The 17,928-nt window shown below is 46.3% G+C and overlaps 2 protein-coding genes across 4 annotated transcripts; both read right to left on the reverse strand.

Annotated features, from left to right (window-relative positions):
* Positions 1-43: 43 nt before the first annotated feature.
* On the reverse strand, positions 44-9,986 carry kmt5c (lysine methyltransferase 5C). The gene is made up of 9 exons (XM_061303504.1): positions 9,511-9,986; positions 8,381-8,513; positions 7,558-7,723; positions 7,146-7,255; positions 6,897-7,060; positions 6,548-6,567; positions 6,255-6,391; positions 6,020-6,180; positions 44-5,688 (listed from the first exon to the last, which is right to left on the reverse strand). The coding sequence occupies exons 2-9, from the start codon at positions 8,491-8,493 to the stop codon at positions 1,052-1,054; spliced, it is 5,508 nt and encodes a 1,835-aa protein (XP_061159488.1). The 5' UTR covers positions 8,494-8,513; positions 9,511-9,986; the 3' UTR covers positions 44-1,051.
* A 463-nt stretch (positions 9,987-10,449) lies between these two features.
* Positions 10,450-16,973, reverse strand: ppp1caa (protein phosphatase 1, catalytic subunit, alpha isozyme a). Of its 3 annotated transcripts, none has more exons than XM_061303509.1 (8): positions 16,669-16,973; positions 16,432-16,538; positions 14,064-14,195; positions 13,732-13,962; positions 13,557-13,661; positions 13,133-13,356; positions 12,810-12,944; positions 10,450-12,733 (listed from the first exon to the last, which is right to left on the reverse strand). In XM_061303509.1, the coding sequence occupies exons 1-8, from the start codon at positions 16,674-16,676 to the stop codon at positions 12,617-12,619; spliced, it is 1,059 nt and encodes a 352-aa protein (XP_061159493.1). In that variant the 5' UTR covers positions 16,677-16,973; the 3' UTR covers positions 10,450-12,616. The 3 variants fall into 3 exon arrangements, with proteins under 3 accessions (XP_061159493.1, XP_061159495.1, XP_061159494.1); XM_061303511.1 differs by having other exon boundaries at positions 16,660-16,973; XM_061303510.1 differs by having other exon boundaries at positions 16,774-16,972.
* Between the last annotated feature and the right edge of the window lie 955 nt (positions 16,974-17,928).

Here is a 17,928-nt window from a genome sequence, read left to right on the forward strand (position 1 = left end):
ACGACGTCTGGATTTTGAAACAAATAAGAACAACACCAGAAGGTAAAATCTGAAAAGGAGAGAGAGTCTTTAATTGTGTACAAGCGACATTTTGTACATTTCTACAGCAAACGTTTTCCTTTTTAATAAGACTAACACTTTCAGGCTTGGGGGGGACCCAAAATAAAGTTTTACAACAGCGGATGAGAAATTTGTTACAAGTCATATAATATAGATTTTTATGTATATATATATATTTATGTCATCTCCATATTCAACTCAATACGCTTTTTGTCCCGTTAAATAACCGTAAAACATTTACTCCTATCAACAATCAAGGTGAAGTATAAATTAGGTTCAAGCACCATTTTGTTTTAAAAGCAAAACCGCAAGTAGGCCAACAGGTTTCAAATAAATACACAATGGTACAGCGGCATGGAAGGCTGGCATGGAAACGCAACAATGACGTCGACACAAACAGTGGAAAGATTGTCACTGTTGATTCTTCACAACATAAATTATTTGCTTCACTATGGACGACCGCGGACCCTCAAAAGCTTATTCAATTTCATACCTTTGCCAAAAATGCTGATTAGACACATAGTTAATCATCATTTAAGTGTCACGACAAGTTAGACAAGGACAGAATGCTGATATGGAAAAACTCCGACAGTGTGAATCTTGATACAGATGCTGCTACTACGTAGTTGGCAATTTTTGACCGGATTAGACATGAAATTTTAGGTAGCATTCAGACAAAAAAAAAAAAAAGCTCTGAAGTTCCACACGCAGTAAGCAATGGTGACCGCTCAACAACTAAAAACACACTTGCACGCGTACAAACAGTGAGAAAGGAGATTCTTGTGGCTATCAAAATCGAAGTATTCAAAAAGGCTGATAGGAAAACCGGAGGCATAAAGCTGCCCATAAAAAAACACACACCAAGATCACGGCCCGGACGCCGCAGGGCGGCTAAGAAGTCACAGTCTGGGACTTCCAAAGACTGGTCATCAGCTATTTGGTCATCTAATCAAAGTCTGACGGGCAATTTTGCAAAAACGTGCATTGTGGATCAGTCAGAATATTGGAGGTCCAGGTCCACAGTTCCGTCCGTCACCACCAGCCTGACCCGCTTGGGTTTGGTAGAACCCATGGAGTGAGACGTCGGCCCATAATGCGGTATGTCCTGGTGGTCGCCCGGCTGGTTCTGGTGGGGCGCATCCTTCTTCAAGTGTTCGTCCGGACCCGCTTTATGCCCTGAGAAGCTACCCATGCAAAACGAGGGCGGGTTGGACGGCTGGGAACCGCAGGGCTCCAGAACCAGCCGCCCTTGAGTGCCCGAAGGTTCCATCAAGCAGTGGTAGGTGTAGTTTGCGGGTCCGAGTCCCGGGTAACCTTCGGGCGAGTCCCTGAGGCCCAGCGTCAACGAGTGGTCGCCGCTGAAGTTGAGTACGTAAGGAGGTCCCTGTGGGCCGTACGAGAAGGACGCTGCCGGGTGGGTCCGACTTGCCGAGGCCAGTGTATCAGGTGGCGTACTGTGGTTCATTTGAGGACCGCTGTGATACGACATTGGAGAAAGCGACGAAGCGAAGCTGAAATCAAATGGATCCTGCTGCGGATAACAAGGCTGGTCCTTGTCAGAGCCCAGCAGAGTAGACTTGTCGTGTTTGGATGTCTCCTGTGGGTAAGAATAAGCGTCTTTAGTGGGGAAGAAGAAAGGTCTTGGCAGGTTGGAGAAGTTTTTGTACGTCGCAGTGGCATCGTCCTGCTTTTCAGAAGCCGTTTTACTTTGGCTGAAGGTTTGGTGGAAGGATGAACTGTGTTTGTTGAAATAGACGCTGGACCTGCTGGGGTTGGCTGAGGGCGCGAAGTAGCTGCCGTTTTGAACAGGAACATTGTCTTTGTGCTGAAAGTTTTCATTGGATTTGCTAGCAAATGTTTTGGACGTGGTGTGGCCACCAGCAGCCACATGGTCTCTGGGGGGAGCGCTGTACAAGTTCTGGCTCGGGTTCCCGCCCTGAAGCTTCATAACCCTGTGGATCACAGTGGAGGACTTTTCTTGGGAGTTGAAGAGATTATCTGGGTGGTTTGGATTTCTGCCCGCCAAGAGTTGAGGATGGAGGAACTTGCTGGCCATCGGAGACGGCAGGACGGACCTCGTTTGGGGGGCGCCTCGGTGCGCACTCGTCTGGCAGTTGGCAAATGTCTGGGGCTGTTTGGGAATGCTCATGCGGTGGAAGGGTCCGTGTGTTTTCAGGTTGGATGTGACTTTTGATTGGCTGCTGCTTGGTTTGACGTTTGAGGCGGGCGGTACTAAAGGAGGAGCATTCTGAGAGAGTGCAGCAGGAGTGCCAAATAGGCGAGGTTTGCTGACCGCCGCTGACGACAAAGGAGCTTTTAAGTCCTCTCTGGAGAGCCTCATTCCGGGATCCTTGCTGAAGGTTGGTCGATCCTTTCCCGCCAGTTCGGGATTGGCGAGCTCTGAAAAACTCAGACCTGCTTGGGGTGGGATTCTGCCAGAGCTACTCTTTGTCTCACAGTCCAGAGAGACTGAATCATTCTTGGACGGGAGCAGAGCGGGGAAGAACTGGAGATCGTCACTGGTGAAGTTGTTGTTGGGACTCGGGGCGCAAATGTAGGGCGTCTCAGTGGTCCATGTGTCCGAGGGGCTGTGTGAGAGGGGGCTACTAAAGGGATCCGTAGGGGGGTCCAGCGAACACAGATCGGAGGGCGATGAGTTGAGGATGTTCTGCGGCTGATCGTAGCCTTCAAAGTTGAGATACTGGAAGTCCAGGATGTCATCGCAGCAGTTCGCGAAATTGGGCTCGCCCGGGAGAATGTTATCTGCGGTTGGGAAGGGCGGAGACTGGGACGACGGGGGCTGGATGATGGAACTGGGAATTCCGGACAAGACAGCTGTCTTTTCCAAAATTTGCGATGAGCAAAGACCCTCGGAGAGTTTGGAGAGGCTGTTGTCGATCTGTTGGAGGGACTGACTGAGGCAGTTGGTGGGCGTGTCACACTCGGACGCCATTTTGTGCCGCTGCTTCCGGCCATTAATGCTGCTGGCTTCCGGTCTCTCGGCAATCAAGTTGGCCACGACCGCACTCTCTGCGTCCTCGTCATTAGGGCAATACAGGGAAAGCGGTGACAGCGACAAAGACAACTCCGGCTTGTCCGTCTCGTCCGTTTTCAGGAGCGACGCGTTATTGTTCAACTTGGGAGTCAACGGCTCCTCTCTGACCTTGCTCAAGTCCAGCAGTCCCGGGATTTGCTTGGCTAACGCGGGACCTCGAAGTTCTCTCTTGACCGATCTCTCCATTTTATCTTGGAGCTGGTTCTGCATCTCATCAATGTCGTCCACCTCCCAGATGTCCTCCACCTTTCTGCGCAATTTGAGAACCGGCAGAAGAACGCCATTCAAACCCAAGTCGGACTCCAGTTTCTGCTTCGACTCACTTTCAAAAAGGCAACAGCTTCTCGTGAACCTATCTTCACTTTTCGTTCCTTGGACAGCAGACGACATATCGCTTTGAGTTTTGTCGAATTGCCGGCTTGGCCCTAAATCTTCTCTGGGCAGCTTCAACATTGTGAAGGCATTCTTCCTCTCGCCCCGTTTTTTCAAGCGAAGGAGTCTGCTCTTGGACCTCTTACAGGCTTGCACATGGGCCTGAGCGGCCTGCATTTCCATGCTCAACACAGACACGGAATGCATGATGGCTTTAAAAGGATCACTGTCCACTTCTTTCCGGTTTTCTGTTTTGATCGGACCGTCCAAATCGTTGCTTTGCATCTCCCACAGTTTGCCTCTTCTCCTCTTGAATCGGATCCTGAAGTTAAGTTCTGGCTTCGTCTCCTCAGCGTCACTTTGTTCCAAGGCTGATATCCCCACCTGTGCGTCTTTCTCTTGCTCATCCGTCCTCTGATTGTTTCCATCCTGCTCAACAGAGTTGTGGTTGTCGTCTTCATCTCGCCTCTCGGATTTTAACTTGTGAACTTTACTAAGGCGACCGCGAGGAGCTTTGGTAACTCGATGCCGAAGCACCCTGCCCGCGTAGTTTAGCCTCGAGAGCCTTGCAGAGCTCACCCTCCGCACTTTTGCTCGCGTCACTTTGCGTTTTCTGGCACGTTTGATCATCTTTTTGGGCCGACGACTCGATTCCCGCCTTAAGGACGTGCCGGCAACCTCTATGGGCGTCGTGACAGAAGCAGCCGTTGCACTTTGTTCCGATTCGGCAGCACTGCGAAACGTCCGCTTCTTCAGAGGTATGTTGGACTGCACGGCATCAAGGTTCTGAGCGGTCTGGCTGGTGCTGGCCGAAAGATGCAGCTGGAGAGGTAGCGGATTGAGGTCGGCAGCTGCCGGTGTGTCGAGCTGGTCGGGATTCTGAGCTGAGGGAACCAAACTGCTTTCTCTGCTGTTGGACTTCAGCTCAGCTTTCGTCTTCACTCGTCTGTGGCTTTTCTGCAGCCGACTGACATTTCGTTTCGTCGACACATCGTTGCCCTCTTGGGCTTCTCTCTGATCCGAGGAACAACCATCGCCCTCCGGTTGCTCGTCGGCTGAGGCTTTACTTTTCTTCAAAAAATCACACAGGAGGACCCTGGCCTGTTTTAGGACGATGTCATTGCTTAGGTTGGGTACTGGTTTGCTTGGCGTTACCTGTTCCAAACTGTCAACATCACCTGGATTTGGAGATTTAACCCCATGCGAGTTATTCCGTCTGGTTGTCACTGTCCTCGATGTATTTGTACGAAGCTTTCGCTTCTCTTTGTGCTCTTTGGGTTTGTCCTTTTCTGTTGGCGTTTTTTCTTCCACGACTGTCTGGATTTCGATAATCTTGTTTTTTCCACCTTCCACTAGATGGGAAGAGTCCCCCCCGGCCCTCTTTGAGGCATGTCGCTTCCGTAATGGTCGTTCATCTATAGCCTGGGAGAACATTTTCCGCGCTCCTTTCGGAGCTTCCGCGGTGCAAGGGGCTGGAGCAATTGGGGCTGGGGCAACTGGGGCGGGTGGTCCCTGCTTCTGTTGGGATTTATGTGCAGTCAGTGGTCTGAGGCCCTGAATCTGCCTCATCTTCCCTCTCAGCTCCTCCCTTACGTGCCGGTCGTCAAGCCTTGTTTCCTGTGCCTCCCCGCAAGGCGCTGAGATTCTTGTGAGTCGGACCGTCAGGTATTGCTTGAGTGACGATAGTAGCGGCTTCTCTGAATCTTTCTTACAAGGTTCCAGAAGATTCTGACCGACCCTGGACTTCAAGTTTTTTTGCTCCGTCTTGTCCTGTTTTATCGTGCTTGAGGTTTTGTCTGAGGCGAGCCTGGCCGTGCTTTTGGATCTGGATGAGCTCCTCAAGGGAACACCAACCTGCTCTTTATTCTTCTGAAGTAGACCTCGTGAGATACGTTTTACGTTGGGGGTTATCCTTGGCTTCACCAGCTCCAGCTGCTGCAGGAGGGCCCTCTCTTTGCTTTTGGGATCCTTGCAGATCAGCAAAAAGTCCAGCGAGTGGCGCCGCACCCTAATGCTCAGGTCTCGGATCAGGCACTGTGACGGGAGCGGCAGCGTCCGTTGCTCTTTCTTGGGCTCAGCCAATTCACCGGGTCTTGTGAGCCTGTGGTTCTGTCGCCTCCACTTATTTGTCTGCTTCCACTTTCGGTTTTTAAGGGCATTCTTCCGCATCTGATGGGTGAAGGAGTTCCTCGAGGGGATTGCTAGAAGGGAAAGACAAGGTCAAGTCACAACAGAAGCTTCCAGAGAGAAAAGTAAAGTCGTAACATTGACCAATTGAAATACCACAAATTACAGCCCCTGTAAAATCATTTTTATAATTAAGAAAAAAAATAGCACTGCATTGTATAAAACCATTAAAAAAAAGAATGGATATTTTTGATACAGTGTATCTGAGGCTCACTTGAATTTGGCGTGCAACACAAAGTACTACCAACAGAAAATACAGAGTACTCATAGATCGGGGTATGGCGAGATTGGATATTCCTGCAGTTGTTGCAAACCAAAGTGAAGAGAAAAACCCTGAGAAAATACCTGAATGTAATCCCGGAAGAATGGGCTTGGGGCTTAAGCGTCCCTTCTCTCGCTGGTGGCGAAGGTAGCGCTCTCGGAGCCGGTACTTCTGGTCACCGGGGTCTTTTGTTTCCTCACATTGCGGCTGCTTCCCTCTGTGTTTGAAGTGACCTTCCCCTTTCCTACAGGAGAGTCCCCGTGGGTGTGTTACACACGAGTCACAAGAGGTCAGAAATTGCAAAGAGCAGCCACGCACTTCTCGCAGGTGCAGCACTCGCACATCTCGTTGCCCTCGCCGAAGAAGCTGGCACCGTAGTAACACGTGATCTCCTCCCCAGGTGAGATGGGTCGAATCACCTCCACGCAAGCGCCATTCTTCTCACCGGGGACAAACTGGGCGTGGGGTTGCAGAAAGACAAAAGGTTGCTCGAGTCCCCGAGAGACGCACAAATAAACAGATGGCCGTCAAAATAAAATCTGATAATAATAAGAATAATTGTCCAGGTTAGGCAACACTTTGTTTTGTCTGACCAATGAATGTTTGCTCACCTTGCAGTTTGGCTTGCAGTCTTCCAGCATAAGGAAAAGAAAGAAAGGAAACACTCAAGTCAAATGTCTTAAACCACTGAAAGCATCTTTATAGCACTAAATTCCTAACCACTTAAAAGGTTCTGTATTGTGCAACAGCAGACATTAAAAAGTATCTCAATATATTTCTAGATGTGAATGAGAAGTTTTTCAATGATGACTTTAAGTTGTGTTTCCAATGCATATACTGCCTAACACTGTTGGAACTCATCTTCTGCCACAATCGTAAATCAATATCTTGACGCAATGTAGGCCGAATGGCAGCAGAGGGCGCCATTCACAACTCCAAAACTGAACTTGCCAAACTGACCATGGTTAATGAAGGCAGCAGGTCCGAGCCAGAGTTGGGCGCAGCGTTTGCGTGTGGAGTACATGACACTGAAGTCGTTGACGCCGGCCCGCAGCACGGCGCTGTCGGTTGGACTCAGCTCGGCGATGCAACCCAGAAGGACCTCCACGCGCTCGCCCGCAAACCTGCCCACCAGTGACAAACGTTACACCATAATGTCAAGTGACCCTTCCGTGTTTGTAAGCGCCACGGAGCGGTGTACGGACGCACCAGTGTCTGGTGGAGGAAATCTTGGCTCCGTTGGTCTCCGAGGAGTAGCGGTCACATGACTCGATCTGGATGCCGCTATCCAAAAGGAAGGCGTTGAGGTAGCGGTTCACCTGTGGATAAGATGGGCGACTTTAGACCACTGTGCGCACATACATGAGAAAGAACGTGTCGCGGACTTTATTTGCACGGCGGATTATTTTTCCACAAGTCAAATTCTTTATCTTATGATCACGGATGTGTTTGAGAAGTATTCAGAGACAAAAAAATATACAGTAAGCTAAGGGATCATTTTGTACATTCAAGGTTTTCTGTCTGTCTTGTTGGAACCTTTACACCAAATCATCCCAGAGGAGGCAACACTCCAAGAGCATGCTAATAAAACTGATGTCGATGAAAAGGTACGAGTACACACGTGCTGCCTCAGGAGCTCCTGCCGGTGGCTCCCCAAAGCGTTGAAGCAGTCACCCGCCAGCCCGCCCACCGTTAGCGCCTCGAAGGTGGCGTTAAAGTCGTGTGTGCGTTGGAAGCGCAGCAGCGTCTCTTTCAAGTTGCCCCAGCGACGAACCTCTGGTGCTGGGCTGAAAAGAATGGTTTTAATGATATGCCAAAATTTGTGCAAGAAAGTGCAAACTGAAAATTTGGGCGCTTCTGCATTTATTGTCACTTTTTATCAGTAATAATGACAGGTCATCGTCAAAAGTACGTTTAGACCAGTGCTTCTCAAATAGTGGGGCGGGCCCCCCTGGGGGGGCGTAGTGCGATACCAAGGGGGACGCGGGAACATGTTTTTCTTTTGGCTGTATTAGATTAAAGGGTAATTACACATCCACTGCAGTAGGTGGGGGTGGCGGTATCACTGGAAGAGTATTTGCTCTACAGCAGCACTTTGAATCTGTTCTGTTACAGACTAAAAAACACTGTTATTAATAAAGTTATTCTTTATTGTAAGTTCATCTTTCTTTTTTATTTATTTTTTGTTTTTCCTTTAATGTTAATAACATGGGGGGGGGGGGCGCAAAATGTTTTCTTCTTCCTAGGGGGGGCGTCACAGGAAATAATTGAGAAGCACTGGTTTAGACACACAAAGCCACCTGTGATTAAAATCTGCCGTTGAACGTGTTCTGTGACCGAACGTCATGTATGCCTGTGCATGACTGAGTGGCTCAAAGATTCTTTTGGACTATTTCTACTCATGTCTATTAAGAATGCAGGGTTATGACAAGCTAATTAATAACCTGATCTTCATTTTATGGGTGGTGAAGCCCAGGAGCGGGTCCAGCACCAGGCTGGTGGCCAGGTCATCCGTCTCACACAGCTCCTTCACACTCATTCTAGTGCCGCAGTCCATCGCCTCCCACCATCAGCATGCTAGAAAAAGGTTGCACATGTACCGTCAGAGTAAAAAAAAAAAAATAGAACATTAATAATCTTTTTATAGCATGATAACGCATAGTATAGAATGTTACTGTTCTATGTGTCTGCGTCCTTCATTTGCTCCACAGAAGACAACCTAAAGTATTGATGTTGCAATTTACAAATAAGAATCAGACTGTTAATGTTTCAGTTTTAATGTCAGTGAATGCTTTCCACAGAAGATAAGCATTACTCGGACCTTAAAACCAAAGTACGTACCCAACTGGGATTTGGGGATTTTTTTCTTTCTGCCCTCATTCCTTCCTTCTCGGCTTCCTTTCCTGAGACCTGCTTTTTATTTATGCATTACACAATCCTTCATTTGCTTCATCTTAATTTCATGCTTTCCTCCCTTCACCTAAACCTGTTTTTCTGCTTTCCTCCTCAGATCCACTTTTCTTCTTTCCTTCCTTTCTGCCTTCTTTCAGACCCGCTTTTTTATTTTGCATCTCTCCTTCTGCTTTTCTGCCTTCGTTACACTTCCTTTGTTCTGGCATCATGATTTCTCATTATTCACGGTTTCTGAAAGTAAATGAAAGTTAATTCAAACTGTGTACGCCTACCCTGCATATTAATACGTTTTCACCGTTTTAACGCGAACCGTGATGTGAGCCGCGAGGAAAACAACTTTGACATCCCCTCAATGTTCAGTACGGCAATACACACACCGGCCTGTTATTGAAAATAAGCTACAATGAGGTCTCTCGTCAAAATAGTGTCACAACGTTCCTTCAACTCGGAGCCAGCAAGTGTCGACGAGTTCGTTATTGAATAGATTTAAGCCTTAGCTTATTATGTAGCAGTCATCAACTGCTGGAGAGAAGTGTGTAGTGTGTAGCGGGTCGGCGAGCTAACATCCTCGCATCACACAAATTCATATATATACATATATATATATATACATAGGCCATAGATTCAAAGCATAGCCTAGACACTGCCGCGAAAAACCCACCTGGGAGTCTTTTCTGGTCAGCGAAAGTAGGAGCGTGAGAATGGAGAAGTAAGATCCCAAAACGCAGCTCTTCGCCGGGAAAGCTAGCCTAGCAACATGCTAGCTAGCGGGCTAGCTGGCTAGCTTTCCACCCCAGATTACGAGAACACTTTTGTAATGTAATTAAAACCCGGCGTGCAAACCTCCGCAATTCATGCTGCAAATGCATGCAAATTGTGTGTAATTTGTTTAGTTTCGTGTCTGTAAAAAAAAAAAAGCTTCGTCAAATTATATTAATATAAATCATTTTAAAAGCTTCATTTAAGGTAGTAAAAGTTGGTACGTTGCAGTGCAACCAAACCTCTGCACCTTGAAGACACGCCTACCCGAAGCTCCCATTTGTTGGGTTCAAGGTCAATTAGGCAAATAAAACGCGCTCCTCTGGAAGCAGTCTCGTGTGATTGGTCGGTTTGGAGAGGGGGGCGGTTGTTATGAGTTGGTGCTGCACGGAAGCAGAGCACAAATGGGCCGAGTTTCATCAATGCCATTGCTCCAGTTCGGCGTCTATTTGGCGAATCACTCGCGCCGGGTTGGATTTAACGCTCGTGATTCGACGACGTTAGCGTGAAGGCGGGGTTACTGGTGAGTCGATTCACGGTGAAAAGGAGGACAGTAGTCTTATTGAAATCACAAAAAATATTTTTAACAGTCAATCTCCTCCTCCTCGCTTCCATTTCAGTTGTAGTGCAGCGGTTACAGACACAGTAAACATGAGCGTCAAATAAAAATGTACAAAATTGTAAAAAAAATGTTTTACTTATACCGTTGTGATGTATAGTAATGACGGTGGACCTCTTTTTTAAATACAATAAAATTTTATTTAAGATTATAAATATATATTGTTTGCATTGCAGTCCTGTAAAAATCCGCAAACTCACAAAAAGCCACAAGACACCAATATACAAATTCTAGGTATATATTTTAATTTCTTTGCATTTAACAGACAAATTGCAATGGGACGAGATCTACTGGTGAAATTAACAAACAAATAAAATTTCCATGTTATTAGTTTCACTTATTTCTATTTATTTTTACCATGGGAATGATCTGATGCAAAGGCGTAGCCAGGAATTTTTCCAGTAGGGGCGCGCGCCCACAGGAAAGAAAAAAAAAAAAAAAAATCGAACATCACCCACGCCGTTCGCTGTTTGCTAAAACAACAACCGGGTCCGGGAGGCCAACGGTGAATGGATAACATCGCGCACATAGAATAGCGCAAGCACATTCGCGCAAGACCGAAAGACAAAAAACGGCATGAAAAAGCGCAATTTTTTTTTAACCGGGGCGCAGGGAGTCCTTACCGGGGCGCCGCCCCGGCTTGCCCCAGCTTGGCTACGCCACTGATCTGATGCTGCGCTAACACATCCAGTGAAAGGACATGATGCAAAACATCCCTAATCCGTTCCTTGAAAAACAAACTCCTACATCAGAGAGATACACATTTGTCAGTAAAAACAATGAACGAAAAAAGTGATTAATGCTTTTGTATCGTTTAAAAAAAGAAAAAGAAAAAAAGCACATGTCTGTACAGCTATTATGAAAAGTATGGAAGGGGCCTTATGTGGCCATCTTGGACCTTTTTTCATCTTTTTTTCTTTTAGATGAGATTAATCAGTTAATTAGAGTTCTTCCTAGACTTTCTCTATTCTACTCAGTGACACTTTTTATCCTGGAAGGTTTTGGTGTCGTGTCTGTATACATATGGTTTGGATTTTCCTGATCACTTCCTGAGTTGATCTCAGTGGATGGGCGCTAATGCGAACGAGACTCAAATGGAGGATGAGGACAAACGTGGCAACAAAGACCGAAGAAGAGAGGGCCAAAAAATGTAAGAAACCCTGAAAGACTACAGAAGCAATGTTTGCTTGTGGTGACACCCTGTTTGCCAAATGTTTACGATTTCTACTGTTTGCATGTACTACGCTTATTATACACGTGATGTTAATTTCTATGGCTCTTGTTATCCCATCAAAAAAAAACAAGCAGAGGCAAAAGATGTGTCAATTAAAACCCCGCCGCTTATTTTTCTCATCTCTTTTGGTTAGTTGTCACGGTAACCACCCACCCCAGTAGTATTCCCCATTTTAGGCCACGTTCACACTTGTGGGTCAGTACTGCAGCAAAACCTGAACCACGTGATATTGACTTGCCAGCCAATAATGCCATAAGTTAGCAACGCCTTTATGATCAATTTAAAAAAACAGAGGTTTACTTTGCATCGTATTTACACTAATCCATTTTAAGGAATGAAAAGAATATGGAGTCCCAAACCAACTGTGCCCAAAGATTTTTTTATACAAAAAAAAATGCTATTTGCTCTCTTACATACATCAGTTGGTTTTAAAAAAAATTTTTTTTTTTCTTTTCTTTTTAAAACCATCTGAAATGTCAGGAAATTATACTTAAATGCATTTTAGAGCGCACACCCATACAGGGATGCTAATCTTGACCGTTTTGACCAGCAAAAAGCTTAGAAGTCAGCTTTTTGCTGCCATTTGTACGGCAGTCCATAAGTTAAGCCTCAAGCATGAACGTGGCCTGAACACCACAGTGTGACGTGGCAGTTGAACATTATTATTTTTATTACCAGCTGCACCTGCACCTCATTTCGCAACAAGCTAAGTGCCATAATCACAAGGTGGTTTTTGCAACGTGGGAAACGTGCCAGTTCAAGCTTCAGCTTCCAAAGGACACATCGCTTTCAAATATCTACAAAACAAAAAAGTGTTTCACATCTTAAATCGCATCTTTTTGAATGAGTGCCGCCTGTGCACCCATACAGCCAGCAAGCCCCCCCAGCTTAACCGGATAAACACCATTAGGAAAAGATGGTGTACAAAATGCAGTGGGTACACCTCCAAGATGGAAAGAGCTTACTTGTTGAGCGGCGAAATATAATGAGGAAAACAAACTTTCTGTGTGATTACGCGCACACACAGATGGGAAACTGAATGAATGCCTCTGGGAGAAAAAGATAATTGGGAGGTAGAAAGGAGAAAATGAACAATGAGAGCATCAGGCGGACTCGAGGGTGGCGAAAAGGAGGGAGAGGAGCCAGCGGTGGGTGTTATTTCTTAGCCTTGGCGGCTTTTGCGGAATTCCGTGGCGGGGTGACAGGCCTCCCCGATCCCATCCCGGCGCCGCCACCATAAGGATACAACTTCTTATCCGCCGGCTTCAGGATCTGAGACACGCAAACGGGATGGTTGGCGAAAAACTTTAGACAGTTTCCTGGTGCTGACAGCTTCGGTAAAACGCACCTGGAAGGAGCACATGAGCGTTTCGTCGACGCTCATCATGGCGCCGGCGTTGTCAAACTCTCCGCAGTAATTGGGGGCTGAGAAGAGAGTGACCAGCTGCCTCTTGGCAAAGAACTCGTAGCCATCCTCGACCACCTGCACCAGAGGAATGAGGAACAAATCATTAAATATGAGACACGCAGATCATTACGAGTCATCACAAGCTCACAAAGCATTCACATGTAGATTTTGACGTGCACACAGCACTTGACAGAAGGCCCCAAAAGTTTAATGAGGAGATTTTAAACATGGGTACGAGTTGGGGCAAATGTCGGCGGGCTGACCTGATGCGCCCTGCATATGAGGTCCATGTCGTGCTTGTGTAGAAACTTCGCCACCACATCGGCGCCGAACGTGAAGGAAACGCCACGATCGTTCTCCCCCCAGCCCAGCACGTCCTTGTCAGGGTCAGCCCACAGCAGGTCGCACAGCAGACCCTGGTCGGGCACGTCGGTGGGCCGCATGACTCGGCGGATCTGCTCCATGGATTGCAGGTCGGGCGACAGGCCTGGCGAGGTCATGTCAGTCAATAAACACGCCCAGGTCACTTGACTTTGACTTTGTTAGGAATGCGCTAGCCGATCCCAAGGTACGAGGGGGGGCAGTGTGGAGCCCCCAAGGCATCCAGACTACCAGGAATAATAGCGGTAGTTGTGGAAGAAATTGAAAAATTATGGCAAGCTGCCTGTCTTTGGAAGGTGTCCCTACCTCCATGGCAGCAGAAGATCTTCTCATCGACAATAGCAGCCACCGGTAAACAGTTGAAGCAGTCCGTGAAGGTTTTCCACAGTTTGATGTTATACCTTCGCTTGCCTGAAACGCACAAAAATTCTTCAGAAAAAAAACTCAGTGACTTGATCAATTTGCGTTCCATGCCGCTCACACTCGTCATAGAAGCCGTAGATTCGGTTGATGGAGGCGCACTCGTGGTTGCCACGCAGCAGGAAGAAGTTCTCCGGGTACTTGATTTTGTAGGCAAGCAGCAGGCAGATGGTCTCCAGGGACTGCTTGCCTCGGTCCACGTAGTCGCCCAGGAACAGATAGTTGCTTTCTGGTGGGAATCCGCCGTACTCAAACAGCCGCAGGAGGTCGTAGTACTGGCCGTGGACGTCGCCTGCGAGGGGAGCCGGAGAGCAGTTTGGGTAAATAAATTTCACGACTATACGGCAAGGCGCTTTTGGGATACAACTGCTTGTGCATGTATGTTGAGCTCACCGCAGATTTTAAGGGGAGCCTCCAGCTCCAGCAGGATGGGCTGGCTCAGGAAGATCTCTCGAGATTTCAGGCACAGCCCACGGATCTCGGTCTCTGTCAGCTGCACGTTCTTGCCAGGCCGTGAGCCCTTGACTGCAAGGCAAGAAGGACGCCCAGATGAATAATCAACACGCATGAGGCCAGAAGGCTTCCCACGCAAGAAGCGCTGCAGAATGAAACCCAAATGAAATGACGATGATCACTCATCAGTCGAGCTCGCGGTTCCCTTGACAGGCGTGTCAGCCCAACAAGCACACACGCTCACAGGCATCATGAGGAACAAATAACAACAAACGTGCTACCTTAGAGGAACACACAACAATGAATGAATTTTTGGACGAGGACAAAACAGAATGAAGGTTTTAGGGACGTTTTTTTGTAAGAAGGCTTGCCTCAATCACACACCCACACAGGCATACATGGCGCTTAATGGTACAGCAGAGGCCCGCCGTGATGCACTGCCTGACATCACACTGCTCCCACATGCGCGCCACACTTGTCCTGCACATCCGTTCTGTCGTGTGTTGGACATACTACCACTCTGCTTTCTGTCTTTTGAGAAGTGACTGCTAAAATGTTGAACAATACACTGATCAATGATGCCACCACATCATCTTCAATCTGTCCGAGGACGTGACGCTGCTGCTATAAATGAGACTAGTCAATGGAGGTCAGAGTAGAGTGGAGCAGCTACTTAAAATGGAGGCCTGCCCAAAATAGTGAAACAGGGCCTAAATACGAGCGGTGCTGCTGCTAGTGCCCCCTAAAGCGGGATTAAAGCCATCTTAACCGCAACACAGCTAACTTCGGAGTTGACCGTGCCGCTAGCAGGAAAAGGCGAGCTTATCAGTGGACACTCATACACTGCACGAATGTGCTGAGTCTAAACAAAGACTTGGACCAAAAAAAAAAACATAGCAGCGTCTGGATGACTACACTGGGAAAAAGTCAACTTCATGCACTGTTACATCAGTTTAACATCACCCTCTTGCACACACACAAAATAAAATTAAAATCACACTAACAGACACACGCAGTCACACAGTGCAACTTGAGGGTGTTAATTGATTTGAGTTGGTGGTTCGCCCAACACGTTTAATTGGCTTGTTGTTGACACACACACACTGGAGAAAGTGGATAGACACACGGCAGGGCACAATCAATCATTCATTCATTGATCGTGTGAAAAACACAAGGGGGAGAAAGCGCCGTTAAACTTTAGCACAACAGAAACAGGTGATTGCTTGTTAAGGTCGACCATAAAAAAAAAAAAGAGAGAGAGACACATGGAAGGTCAGCAGGGTTACATAAGCGTATATAAATACTGCCACTATCTGCCTTGTTTGCACGCACACACACACAAGCAGCAGCTGGTCCGGAGTCAAAGTCAACAGCAGCTAATATGGCTGCTGTGCTTGCGTTTTTTTTGTGGTGAATAATCCAAGTCACCTCCTGCAGATCAACTCCATGAAGCCAACATACCACCTACATTCATTTAACCTAAAGCGGACCATACAACAGTCCAGAAAATTTGAGTTAAAAAAAAAAAATTGAGTCACGAGCACGAGATCTAGACAGAGAACTTCCCAACAAGCAGCAATTTAGCAGACAATGAACACGTTGAAATAAAATGACTTGCTCAGTCACGCTCTCATTTTAGAGTGATTGTAAAACTCACCATAAATATGTGCTAGCAAACAAACTAGCATCAATGCTGCAGTAGTTAAGTCTCTAAGCAATGCTTCTTCCAAAATAAATACAGACAATTATAATGCTCACTGGCATATATTCTTTATCCTCTGCATAAAAATGACACTACACTAGTGCAGTTTTCTTTTGTTACACCATCAAATCTAAGTGATGATGGTGCCTCCTCGTGCTCAAGGCACACACACAACAGAAGGAATTTAAGCAGGAAAACAAAATGCAAAAACTGCTTTGCAATACAAGTGTGTATTGGTGTTCTTCGGATGAACTTGAACACAAGTGTGTATTTGTGTTCTTCGGATGAACTCAACACTTGATAAGATTTGCGATTGTGTTTAGTGTCCTCTGGCTTTTTCTTGTCTCGGTTACACAATCAAGTGGTCGACTACCAAAGTACTAATAAACAAAGAAAACATGACTTCTGTTTAGTACCTAAAGTAAAGAAAATGTTAAAATGGGGATAATTGAAGCACCCATTTAGTGTTAGTGCTTTTTTTTATGCAGAGATGATGTTTTCGGTATCATTCGCTCCGCTGTGATACACATCTATCTCCGCACCGGCTGCATAAGACACACATTTTATTCGCATGAAACAATTTGCCGTCGTTATTGGTAGTCTCACCTTCCAAAAGACGCTGAATGATCGAGTCGATGTTTAATTTTTCCGGTTCCGCCATTTTCTGTTGATTCTCACACGAGCTTCCCGATTCCCGTTTGGCACCTTCAATTCTATTTACCCACCAAAACACAAAACACAGTATTAGTTGGAAGTTACATGGTTATGCAGTAATCCAAAGCGCTTGGAATCGTGACATTACACACCGTTAAGAATACATAAGGAGTGTCTCACATTACTCACAGCCTCATTCCATTCACTCTGAGCTCATGCTAACTAGTTAGCACTTTAGCCGAGCTGGTCTCATAGCCAAACAAGCGACAGTCAATTTAGCTCGCATTGTCGTACCTTATCGGAATAACAGGTCTCCCAGTGTGTTAGTAAAAATACAAAAACTTGTTAAAAAAAAAAAAAAAGCCCTGAGCTCGGCCGCGGCTCTGGTTCCCCCTTGCCTCTTCCTGTGGGAACTTTAATAGCAGGCCGTTACGGGCTAGCTGCCGCTCGGACTCGGAGTGTCTCCGGTCGGCTGGCTGTTGTTGTAGAGGGCCGGAGTCAAACTTGTTAACGTCACAGGCTTTAAAAGCTGATTGGTCAAAGGCGTTTACACCTGGAATATGATTGGTGTCAGCGCGTGTTGGTGTCAGAAAATGCCCGCCCCCTAAGAACGTCAACGTAGTGGAGCCGGATGTGAAACTCGAAGGGCGCCATCTTGCGTGTACAAGCCGAATTGCACAAGGATCAAATTTGCGTTTGACTTCAAAGTAGACACTTGTGACGTAGGATGACGCTAAGTGACGCAAAAGGCCACTGCTGAAGGCAACGTAAATGGTTTAGAACTGAGACATTGTGACAACGTCAAGTGAAGATCTGTATCGTATCTGTACAGTGAGGCGTGACCCATCTGGACTCACGATTGTATATAAAATCTACGTGGATGTTGATTTCTTGGCATATTATTGAAATAAATAGTGTTTTTTTAAACGATTAAACATTAAAACATTGTAACATTGTAACATTGTACCTTTAAAGTACATTTGTTCAGATCAGTTTTACGTGTAATACATTTACATTTTGTCAACTATTCACTTTTAAACATTTATGTAGTGTTTATTTAATGCCTTGTTTTTCATGAATAAGATAACTATGTATGCTATTTGTTTAAATGGAGAGCCAGGTTTTTTTTTCGGTTGTTCGTTTTTTGGGTGGGCCTTGGTAAGAATTACCCCATGTATTTTACATTTGTATTCACGATTAAACATGTTTGTAATACAAACATACACAAGTAGGTGAATACAAATGTTTGTATTGTCTGTCATGTAATGTCATCATGAAAAAAATTAAGCAATGACATGGAAACTTATGAATTAATACTCTCTATGACTCCTTAATAATTGGATTACATGAGCTGGCGTATCTAATGTGAACTTTCACAATCTCGACTCTTCCACTAACCCACACTGTCTTTCCCACAATCACCACCAAACTATGACATCACAATCTTTT

This window comes from Syngnathus typhle, linkage group LG17 (assembly GCF_033458585.1).
Source record: "Syngnathus typhle isolate RoL2023-S1 ecotype Sweden linkage group LG17, RoL_Styp_1.0, whole genome shotgun sequence".
Lineage (NCBI taxonomy): Eukaryota > Metazoa > Chordata > Actinopteri > Syngnathiformes > Syngnathidae > Syngnathus > Syngnathus typhle.